Raw genomic sequence first — 12,274 nt, 5'->3', positions numbered from 1 at the left:
ATTGATAGATACATGGGTTGTTTCTAGTTTTTATCTGTTATGAATAAAGCTGCTATGAACATTCTTGTACAGGTCTTGCCGATGTAAGCACTTCCTTCTGTTGGGTTTATACCCAGGAGCAGAAATGTGGAGTAATAAGGGTAAAATACTTATTTAGCACCAGTAGGGACTGCTAACATTTTTTCCAAAGTGATTTCACCAATTTGCACTTCCATCAGCATTGTAAAGAGACTTACTGTTGCTGTATGTCTGGTAAACAATATTGTCAGTCTTTTTAATTTTAGCCATTCTGATAGGTGTGTATTTTTTAATTTCAAATCATCATACTTGACCACAGGTTCATTTGCTCATAAAACCATTGGCCAGATTTAATGTAGAAAGTTTGCTTATTCATTTAATTATTACTTTAACTGAATTTACCTTTGAATATTTCACTCATTACAAGTGAAACATTGTATGTAACTCTTAAGTAACAAGCTACTGAAACTTTGAATTTTGTATTCTTTTTGCCAATATAAGAAGCAGGCAACATTTGATTAGAATTTTAAGTCAATAGGAAATAAAAATTGTAGGCTTTCCCTCCCCTTGAATAATAACTTAAGCAGATTGGGTATAGAGATTATGTGTACTGTGAACTACTCATTGGGATCCTCCCCTTGAGATTTTGATTTTGGAACTGAAACTTAAGTTTCTATTCTTCCATATACAGGTTTTAAATTAGTGTGAGTGATTTCAGATTTCAATTACAAAAACATCACCAAGTGCTGCCAAAGCTAGAGGAATAAAAAATAGATGAGATGGATCACAATCTATTGTTCAGAGTCCTTATTGCAGTACTCTAGGAGGGACTTTCTTGGTTACATTCCTGAACCTATTGCCTAAAAATACCCTTCCAGCTTTAAGCCCCCCAAATGTATGTATTGCACCTCTTGTGGTATCATCAAAATTATGGTACCTATGTCATCACATTTTTAAATTTTGGATTTAAGAGAACATAAATTATAGATATTTTTTCATTTTAAAGTCTTTGTTTCTGTAAGCTAAATTTAACTATTTCTAAAGAAATTGGTTCTATTTAAGCTATTTATTAAAGACTGTCTCAAGTAATAAACTATTACACTACTCAAACATAGCTTTAGAATATTTAGGGAATTAAACTGTTTTGTATAATTTAAGTTCTTTATATATTAATATTAGCTGGAGAAATTTGGAGGAGAAATTTTTTTAAAGATAATTAACCCTCTGCCTTCTTCTCCCACTCCTCCAGGACAATTTTGTTGTTCAGCTCCTGAGTTTTAGTTCAGAATTTCTTTGTTCTCTTGAAAAATTTTTTCTTACACATTTCTTTGATACGATACATTTTCTATAGCTTACTATTTTTTTTTTTTTATCTAGTTGAGGAAGTTTATACTGTATACCATAATCCTTTCATCAAGAAGCAAGTTCGGCCATGAGGTTTATGTCACATTGCACTACTATATGGACAATTAACAAGCTTTAGTGAACCTTTCCTTCTCCCCCTAGATTCCTGTAGCGTTAATGGGATGGATTTTGTATGACTTTGGAGTCTTTGTTAAACTTGTATGCTAAGAGTATTTGATGCTTTGTTTTTCCTTTAACAACTTTATTGAGATAAAATTTACTTAACATACAATTCATTCACTTTCAGTACACAATTCAGTGGTTTTTAGCATATTCAAAGAGCTATGTAGCCATCACTACAATTAATTTCAAAGCATTTTCATCATCTCAAAATGAATCCCCATATTTCTTAGCTGTCACTGCCTCTGCACTTTCTCTAAACTCTCAGACCTAAGGAATCAGGAAGTATGAGTTCTTATATTTTGTTCTTTTTCAAGATTGATTGTCTATTCTGGGTCCCTTGCAATTCCAGATGAATTTTAGACTCACCTTCTCAGTTTATACAAGAAGTTGGCTGGGATCCACTGGTGATTGGTTGACTCTGAAAGATCAGTTTGCCAAGTATTGCTGTGTTAAAGTCTTCCAATCCCTGAATACAGGATGTTTTTCCATTTGTTTAGATCTTGAATTTCTTTCAAAAATGTTTTTGTAGTTTTTAAAGTATAAGCTTTATACTTTTGTTAAATTTTTTATGCTATTGCAAATGGAATTGTTTTCTTTATTTTTGGATTGTTCATTGCAAGTTTATAGAAATATGGTTGACTTTTGTATATGGATCTTGTATCCTTCAACCTTGTGAAACTTATTAGTTCCAATAGTTTCTTAGTGGATTCCTTAGAATATTCTGTATATAAGATCATGTCATCTGTAAATGGAGATAGTCTTCTTCCTTTCCAGTCTGGGAACCTTTTTATTTCTCTTTCTTGGCTAATTGTCCTGGCTAGAACCTCCAGTGCAGTGTTGAGTAAAAGTGATAAAAGTGGACATCTTTGTCAATTTTCTGATCTTCAGCGGGAAAGCATCTAGTTTCTCCCTACTGTATTAGCCGTGATAGGATTTTTTGTAGTTTTTTTTTTTTCCATCTAGCTGAGGAAGTTTATCTATTCCTAGTGTGCTAGGAATATATTTTTTTTTTTAAATCATGAATGTTAAATTTTGTCAAATGCTTTTTTGTATCTATTGATATTATCATGTGATTTTTCTTCTTTAGGCCATTGAGTTGATGTGATGGGTTACATTTATTGACTTTCAATTGTTGATCCAGTCTTGCATTCTCGAATAAATCCCACTTGATTGTGGTATATAATTCTTTTTATGTAGTGTCATATTTGATTTGCTAATATTTTATTGAGGATTTTCCTCTTGTAGTTCAATCTTTGCCTCATGTATTTGATGCTTTGTTAGGTGCATACATATTAAGGATTTTTATATTTTCTTAGAGAATTGACCCCTTTGTCATTATGTAATGCCACTCTTAATCCTTGTTTTTTCCCCCTTGTTTTGAAATCTGCTTTGTCTGAAATTAACATAGCTCTTCTAGCTTTCTGTTAGTGTTAGCATGGTATATGTTCTTCCATTCCTCTACTTTTAACCTGTCTGCCTTTATATTTACAGTGGATTTCTTGTAGATAGCATATAGTTGGCTATTCTTTAAAAAAAAACCAAAAACCACTATGACAGATTCTGTCTTTTAATTGGTGTATTTAGACCATTCATATCTAAAGTGATTATTATTATTTTTTTTTTGAGACAGAGTCTTGCTTTATTGCCCAGGCTAGGGTGAGTCCCATGGCGTCAGCCTAGCTCACAGCAACCTCAAACTCCTGGGCTCAAGCAATCCTGCTGCCTCAGCCTCCCAAGTAGCTGGGATTACAGGCATGCGCTATCATGCCTGGCTAATTTTTTCTATATATATTAGTTGGCCAATTAATTTCTTTCTATTTATAGTAGAGACGGGTTCTCGCTCTTGCTCAAGCTGGTTTCGAACTCCTGACCTCAAGCAATCTGCCCGCCTCGGCCTCCCAGAGTGCTAGGATTACAGGTGTGAGCCACTGCGTCCGGCCTAAAGTGATTATTGATAAAGTTGGATTAATAGCTGCCATGTTTGTGTGTTCTATATTTTGTCCTTTTTTTCTTTTTTTTATCGTCCTCTCTTTTTCTGCCTTCTCTAGTTTTAATTGAATATTTTATGTGAGGACATTTTGTGTACTCTGTTGATATATATCCATTATACTTCTTTAAAAGTTTTTTTCGTAGTTGCCTGAAGTTTGCAATATACATTTACAACTAATCTAAGCCCACTTTCAAATAATATTATACTGCTTCATTGGTAATGTAGTTACCTTGCTGCGGTCTCCAACCCCAGGGGCTGCGGACTGGCTGCAGAGCTCAGCCCTGCTCCCGCTTTTGTGGAAAAAAATGTCTTCCTTGAATATGGTCCCTGCTGCCAAAATGGTTTGGGGCTGCTGCCTAGAGTATTCCCAGTTCCTACCTCCTGTCCTTGATAACATGACTGTCATTCATTTCTCTTACCTGTATACTATAACTACCTAAAAGATTTTATTTTACCTTTTTGTCCTTCTCTGGCTCTTTCTCTTTGTAGATTTGGGTTTCTGATGTGTATCATTTTTCTTTTATGCCAAACAACTTCTTTTAACATTTTTTGAAGTTGGTTATATTGATGATAACTTCCCTCAGTTTTTGTCTAAGAAAGTCTGTATTTCTCCTTTACTTTTGTAGGATAACTTCACTGGATAAAGAATTTTATGTTGATGACTTTTTTTTTAGCCTTTTAAATATTTCATCACACTCTCTTTTGTTTGCATGGTTTTTGATGAGAAGTCCAGTGTAATTCTTATCCTTATTCCTCTGTAGATAAAGTATTTTTTGTCTCTGGCCTCTTTCAGGATTTTCTCTTAGTCTGTGTTATTTTGTAACTACACTGTGCTATATCTAGTGTAGATTTTTTTGCTATTTATCCTGCTTGGTGTTCTCTGACCTTTCTGGATCTGTGTGTTTGGTGTCTGTCATTAAGTTTGGAAAATCTCAGCCATTATTACTTAAGATGTATCTTCTGTCCCTTCTTGTCTCTCTACTCCTTCTGGTATTTCCAGTACACCTTTGTTATACCTTTTGTAATTGTCTCACAGTTCTCGAATAGTCTGTTCAGTTACTCTTAACCTTTTTTCTTTATGCATTTCAGTTGAGGAAGTTTCAAGTGACATATCCTCAAACTCACCAATTCTTTCCTCAATCTATGGATAAATGTATCAAAGACATTCTTTATTTCTATTACAGTGTTTTTAATTTCTAGCATTTTCTTTTGATTCTTTCTTAGAATTTCCACCTCTCTGCTTACATTACCTGTTTTTATGTGTTGTCTACTTTTTTTGTTAGAGCCCTTAACATGCTAATCAGTTATTTTAAATTTCCTATCTTAAAATTCCAAAGTATATATATGTTGTACATGAGTCTAGTTCTGATGCTTGCCTTATCTTTTTCAGTCTGTTTGTTCTTGCCTTTTGGCATGGCTTGTAATTTTTTTGTTGTTGAAAGCCAGACATGAAATATCAGGTAATAGGAACTGAAGATTTAGGCTTTTAGTGTGAGGTTTTATGTTAATATAGCTAGGGCTGTGTTTAATGTTTTCTGTAGCTGTAGGTCCCAGAGGCTTCAGTTTCCTCCCTCTTCTCCCATTGTTTTTGGGTTTTCCAGAGAACTCCTACTTAAATAGAATCTGTGTCTTGCAGCTTTCTCAGTTGTAATCCACTGTCATTATATTGGAGCCCTGTTGGTGTAGCGATGATATGTGGGGGAGGGGAAGCACTATATACCATCTTAAGGTTAAATCTTAGTTTTTGAGTATGCCTGAGCCCCTGGGCTATGACTTTCATTTTTTAAATTTTTAATGGTTTGCTAGAAAGGAGGGGGCAGGAGTTGGCTGATTGCTCTTCCCCAGGGCTAGATACAGCTCCAGTAAGGTAGTTTTCCTAGTTAGGCACGCCTTTGTTATGGGGCCTGCTCTGGGTAGATGTAATTCAAAGTGGTTACTTTCCCCTGGGTCAATTTAAAAATGGTTACTTTTCCCCTCCCCCTGTCAGAGTAATGAGGGTAATTTTCCTTTATCTTTTTGTTGAGAACCTGTGGAGCTCCTTAAGGTAAAACTCAGAAAAGTGAGGGGTCTGCTAAGATTAGACCTGTAGGAGTTTTTAACTTTAAAGCTAGTCCAAATCTAAATCATCATTTATTCTTACCTATTGTTGCAGCAACTAAGTTGGCCTCAGCTCATGATTCTTTGTATTCATTTGTCTCTCTAGATTTTGGGGTGGTGGTTGACAGTGTGACCAAAATTCTTTGATCTAAGAAAGGAATGTTATTGATTTTCAGTTTGTTAGGCTTTTTGTAAGGATGATTTTTAGTTTGTTAGGCTTTTTGTAAGGATGGGTATGATGACTTGTAACCTTTTTACATGTGAGAGCTAAAACTGGTAGCTCAGTGGTAGACAATAAAGTCAAATCTTCATTCAGACCTCTCTTTAATTACTAGAGGTATCTCCCCTTTCTATTCTGGTATCCCTCCCTCAAGGACACCATTTTTTAAATTATAAAAACACATGACATAATATTTACCACTTTAACTACTTTTAAGTGTACAGTTCAGTGGCATTAAGTACATTCACATTGTTGTGCAACCATCACCACCATCCATCCATCTGCAGGACTTTTTAATCTTCCCAAACTGAAGCTCTATACCCATTAAATACTAACTCCCCATATCCCCAGCCCCTGGCCACCACCTTTCTACTTTCTGTCTCTACAAATTTGAGCATTTCATATGAGTGAAATCATACAATATTTGCTCTCTTGTGTCTGGCTTATTTCACTTAGCATAGTGTCTTCAAAGACAAAGATACCTTTTAAGTGGAACCTTTTTAAGAAAAGAAATTCCTCTTCAGTGTGTACCTAAGTTGTTAGAGTTTGCCCTTTTCTGAGTTTGTGACTTGGGTCAGATGACAGTGTGGTTGATTTGTCCACCAGAATGTGGTAGTGGACATGGGGTGGGGAGGGGGTTGGATAAAAATATTAGACTAACTATTTTAGAGTCACATTAACTATTTTTTTTTTTTTTTTTGAGACAGAGTCTCACTTTGTTGCCCAGGCTAGAGTGAGTGCCGTGGCGTCAGCCTAGCTCACAGCAACCTCAATCTCCCGGGCTCAGCGATCCTACTGCCTCAGCCTCCCGAGTAGCTGGGACTACAGGCATGCGCCACCATGCCCGGCTTAATTTTTGTATATATATTTTTAGTCGGTCAATTAATTTATTTCTATTTTTGGTAGAGACGGGGTCTCGCTCAGGCTGGTTTCGAACTCCTGACCTTGAGCAATCCGCCCGCCTCGGCCTCCCAAAGTGCTAGGATTACAGGCGTGAGCCACCACGCCCGGCCTCACATTAACTATTTTAACTAAATTAGATGAACTATTTTAGATGTTTCATAATTTGTTCCTGGACTTGCAAAGTGTTCTCACATATTCAAATGAAAATACTAAATACAATTGATGGTCAGTCAGAATGTGTAGTATTCATTCCATCTACCAGTTTGGGTGTTGAGTGTTCATAACCTGTCTCCTGAAAAGGTACTGGTTTCTCACAGGTTAGATTTTCATTTGTGGTGGTTTTTGTGGGGAATGCCTTGCCACTAGGGAGTATATCCCTTATTGTTGTTGCTACTTGGATCTTATTCATCCTTTCTGTCTCTTTTACTGCTAGCTGTGATGAGCTATGGCTTCTTGATGGACCTTTATTCCTCTAGCCTGTTCATTGTTAAAGGAGTCAGCTTACCTGCAAATTGAGAGCTGCTGTGCTCTGATACATGTAGGCCTGGCTGGACCACCAACTCTTTGTCTAAAGTTTACGTAGCTATTGTTTCACTTTGTTGCTAGAGAATATTACCTTTCCTTAGGTAAAATATGATTTTTTTTTTTTTTTTTTTAAAGACAGGATCTTGCTCTGTCACTGAGGCTGGAGTATAGTGGTGCCATCATAGCTCACTGTAATCTCGAACTCCTAGGCTCAAGGATCCTCCTGCTTCAGCCTCCCGAGTAGCTGGGACTACAGGTGTGCACAACCACGCCCAGCTAATTAAAAAAAATGTTTTTTTAGAGATAGGGTTTCGTTATGTTGTCCAGGCTGATCTCAAACTCTTGGCCCCAAGCAGTTTTCCCGACTTGGCCTCCCAGAGTGCTGGGATTACAGGCGTGAGCCACTGTGCCCAGCCTATGAAATATGAATTTGTTTCTTACTATTTAGAGTAGTAGTGTTTCTTTATTGCTAATAATTATATTACATAGATCTATATTTATTCACTATTTGACTACACTTAAAGTTCAGGTGATTTCAGATTGCCTTTTGCAACAGATTTATTTTATAAAATATCTTTTACTATTTATTTTCATGGAGGAATAGGTTACTTTTGGATTTCTGTGTTTTGAAGCTTATCTTTATAGTAATAAATGGTACCAGATTAGTGTTTTTGAGTTCTTAAGTTTGCCTTTAGTAACTTATGACAGCAAATGGGGTCTATGATCAGTGGGGCTGCCTTTAGTTCCTACTAGAATGATTCTTGAGGATAGAACTGTTTCTTGTTGTTCACTGGTATAAACCTAGAACAGTGGCTGTCATATGGTAGAGTTCAATAAATATTTATTGAATGAATCAATACTACATTTTATGAAAGCTATCAGTGTTCAGTGTGTTAGAGAAGTTACAGACTTCAAGTTTTGAAAAAAAAAATCTGATTAGGCAGGTTCTACAGTTTACCTTTTCTTCCCCCCACCCTTTTATTTACTGATGAACTTAGTATTTTTAAACATTTCCATTACAGAATAAACTAAGAAGAGATGATACAGAGTTAATAGTTTTTTTTTAAATTTTTTTATGAGGCACCAATTCTTTTTAAAGTGTCTTTGAGGGGGAGGGGGTTAGCAAACATGTTGGCCCATAATTTTAGCCATCTATACTTTAAAAAAACTTATTTTTACTATCTTCTCCATGTAATTGCATTGTTTCTAGGAATAATAAAAAAAGATCATAGTTCTTTTCTGTTACTCATGCTCAGGAGGGAGCACATAAGTAAATAAGGGAGCTTATAAGTAAATTTTTTTATTCATTTATTTAACAAATATTTGGAGTGCTACTGCAAGCCAGTAGGGAAAACTGTGTGCTGGGAATACTTATGAGAATAAAACAAAACTTCTGCTTTCATGGAACTTATATTCTTATAAAGAAGATAGAGAAACAAGATAAATAAAATGTAGATTAAAAGGAGAGTTCTCTAAGTGGATAGATCTTTTATTTGTGTATGTTGTGCCTTTTAAAAACAATCAGTTCATTAAATATCAGATTTTTTTTTTTTTTCATTTTTACATTGTGAGGGAATGAGAATGGCACATGTGAGAACCTGTAACAGTGCAGGCCACTTTTATAGTAGCAGTTTGGTAAACAAGGATGATTGAGTTTAGAGCCCTTGCTCTTAAGAGACTCACAAGAACTGCAATGCAAAGCATATAATAAATGCACTATCAATAATATGCTTTAAGAGTTCAGAAAAGTTGGAGTTTCTTCACTGCTGGCTGAGTCTAGGCAGAGAACAGGTGGAACAAAGGTAAAGATAAGCATAACAACATACGTATTTGGGGAATGGTGACCTTATTGCTATAGTAGAAACAGGAAGGTGTGTGTTGGGATCTATGGGAAGTATCAGGAACAGAGACAAGAAAAGTAAATTAAAGATGGACAGACCTCCAGGTGGTCCTATAGTAGTGGGGAGCCACAGATGAGTTTTAAGTAGGACCATGGCACGATTACATTTCTTACAACAATTAAGTGACTATGAGAAGGGATGGGTTAGAAGATAGAGCAAGGAGGTGCAAGAAAACCGATTTGGAGAATCTAAAACATAGTCCAGGGCAGGACCACTAATTGTGTTTATCTAGAAGATTATCATTAATCATCTAATCTCTGGGAAGGATACCTCCTGCAACACAAGGCCATTGTGTATACTGTGAATGGAGTTGTGTCGGGCAGCCTTGTAACCAGCAGAGATGAGGTCCTTAATTTGAAGGCACCTAAAACTAAAAAAAATAAATGAATCCAAGAGAATTTTGTAATTGATAGGATTAGTAGTCGATTGGGGATAAGTGTTTTGTGGAGTAATATAGTAATAATTATAGATGGTTTGAAGTTTAAGGCTGTGTTAGGTGATGGTCTGGACAACACTATGTTTTCTGCCACCTTATCTCTGTTTTTCATAAGCCACTTCATCCCACTTTGTCCCCCCTTTTTCCTGCCTTAAACATCTTCTCTCTACCCCCTAATTTGGGTTTTATAATCTGTTTTGTACTAGATATCCAAGCTAATTAGAAGTATTTCTGAAACCAAGGAATTTTTATATGGGGTACATTGAGTAAAGGATATGTGGCTTTAAGTATACTGAAGTACAGGGATCTTGATGTCTGTCAAAGGTACTCATTTATTATGTCCCAGGTTTAATTTTCTAGATAATTTACCTTATATTTTAACTTTAGTATTATTTCATAATATTAATTATAATTTATCCTGGTGTTTCTAGTTAAAACATTTTATTATGGAAAAATTTAAAAAATACTCTAAAATAAAGAGAATACTATGATGAACCCCAATGTGTGCCTATTAACATTTTCTGGTCTTATTTTAGCTGTTTCTCTCTCTCTCTCTCTTTTTCCACCCCCCTGGAATATTTTAAAGCAAATACCAGACATACCCTTTCACCGCAAATACTTGATTATCTAACAGATCATTACTCTATTATTTTTTGCTTAACACAACCACAATATCATTATCATACCAAATGATCTTCTTTACCCTTGTTTATTTAATACCATTTAATGAGATACCCAGTCTGGGTTCAGATTTTTCCCTGTTGGTTTAAAAAAAAAAAGCTTTTAAAAAAATAGGCTGTTTGAATTAGGTTCCAAATAAGTCTTGGGGTTATTTTTAAAGCTGATTATTAATTTTTGAGACAGAGTCTCACTCTGTTTCCCGGGCTAGAGTGCCATGGCATCAGACTAGCTCACAGCAACCTCAAACTACTGGGCTTAAGCAATCCTTCTGCCTCAGCCTCCTGAGTAGCTGGGACTACAGGCATGTCCACTATGCCTGGGTAGTTTCTTCTATATATATATTTAGTTGGCCAATTAATTTCTTTTTGTTTTTGGTAGAGATGGGGTCTTTGCTCTTGCTCAGGCTGGTTTTGAGCTCCTGACCTTGAGCAGTCCTCCTGCCTCAGCCTCCCAGAGTGCAAGGATTACAGGCATGAGCCACTGTACCCGGCCAAAAGCTGATTATTTTTTAAAGAGAAAATTAAGGCAGTGTGAAAACATTCTGGTATAAACTATTCCAAGAGAGCAATGTTGTTTTGACAGCCATTCTGTCTGGAACTTAGTTTTGCTTATCTGTACAAGAAGATGTTAAAATAGCTGGTATCTTTTTTTTTTTCTTTTTATGATTTTTAAACATTTTAGGAAATCTTTCTAAAAAGGGGAAAGGTGTGACCCCACTTATCTAGAAACCTAGAGAAGAGAAATGTGAGCTGATTTGAGAAAGTTTAGGTTTGGAGGAGATCACTTCTCTATTAGACAAAGAACCCACCAAAGGAACCCCACATGGGATTGCTTTTTTTAAGGATTGTGTGTTACCCAGTATATTTTAGCTGTCTGGAGTTAGCTTGTTCATCTGTAAAATAAGAAATGGAAATTTCTTTTAGTTTAATTGTGTGTTTTACATTTATCCTTGACTTTAACAGGATTCGCAAAGTTGGATTGGTGGAAACAATGAACCGTTGACTGGCTTTACATGGCGAGGTGGTTGTGAAAGGGAAACAACAGGCATACAAGTTTGGAATGAAGTATTTGTGATTGACAGACCAAATGGAACAAAAGTAAAATTCTGTTTATATTCTTTTACTATTTTTCCTCCCACATTGTTTCTTGGGCTATTTTCTCGTGTTAAAAATCAAAACAGCACAGAACTATGATAACTTTAACACATGGATTATAATGTCAAAGTGTACACAATATGAATACTCTTCTTGATTTATTGATTTTCAAGTTTATTTCATATTTGATTTTTATGTCATTCTTGGTGAATATTTTACTAAGTATTTTAAACTCTTAAATTCCTAGGTTGCTGTGCTGCTTATGGATACTCAGGGTGCCTTTGATAGCCAGTCCACTATTAAAGACTGTGCAACGGTGTTTGCTCTGAGCACTATGACTAGCTCTGTCCAGGTGAGACATGAGATTAAGTGGAATAATCAGTTCACATAATCCTTTGGCTGATCCTCAGAATGCCTTTTTTTTTTTGAGACAGGGTATTGCTATGTTGCCCAAGCTGGAGTGTAGTGGCTATTCACAGGTGTGATTATGACACACTACAGCCTTGAACTTCAGGGCTCAAGCGATCCTCTGTCAGCCTACTGAGTAGATGTGACTATGGGTACATGCCACTGTGCCCTGACAAAAGGCATTTTGATTGAAGAGGAAAAAGGATTAAAATTAAAGAGCGCTATTTATGTTTCTTATTGGTCATTTATATTTCTGTGTTTGGTGTTCTGGTTGTGGCTTACGATGTGAAATTTCATACTTGGTATAGTTACAAAGGAGTAATAAAACCAATAGCCAATCCCTTTTGTTTTTCATTATGGGATCTATGCCTTATTTTTAATTTTTATTTTGGGACAAGGCCTTGCTCTGTTACCTGGGCTACAGTGCAGTGAGTGGTGTCATTATAGTTCACTGGAGCCTCAAATTCTGGGGCT

The 12,274-nt window shown here is 35.8% G+C and overlaps 1 protein-coding gene across 4 annotated transcripts in view; it reads left to right on the top strand.

The window, feature by feature from the left end:
• The window catches only part of ATL2 (atlastin GTPase 2), a 61,064-nt gene that overhangs the window by 33,687 nt on the left and 15,103 nt on the right, over positions 1 to 12,274 (top strand). For all 4 annotated transcript variants that reach the window (XM_012788462.3, XM_012788463.3, XM_012788461.3 and 1 more), the window contains exons 3-4: positions 11,261 to 11,395; positions 11,640 to 11,744. In XM_012788462.3, coding sequence (XP_012643916.1) covers positions 11,261 to 11,395; positions 11,640 to 11,744 — 240 coding nt within the window. The remainder of the gene's footprint in view (positions 1 to 11,260; positions 11,396 to 11,639; positions 11,745 to 12,274) is intronic.

This window comes from Microcebus murinus, chromosome 3 (assembly GCF_040939455.1).
Source record: "Microcebus murinus isolate Inina chromosome 3, M.murinus_Inina_mat1.0, whole genome shotgun sequence".
NCBI classification, from domain to species: Eukaryota; Metazoa; Chordata; class Mammalia; order Primates; family Cheirogaleidae; genus Microcebus; species Microcebus murinus.
This window is presented reverse-complemented; position numbering and strand designations above follow the sequence as displayed.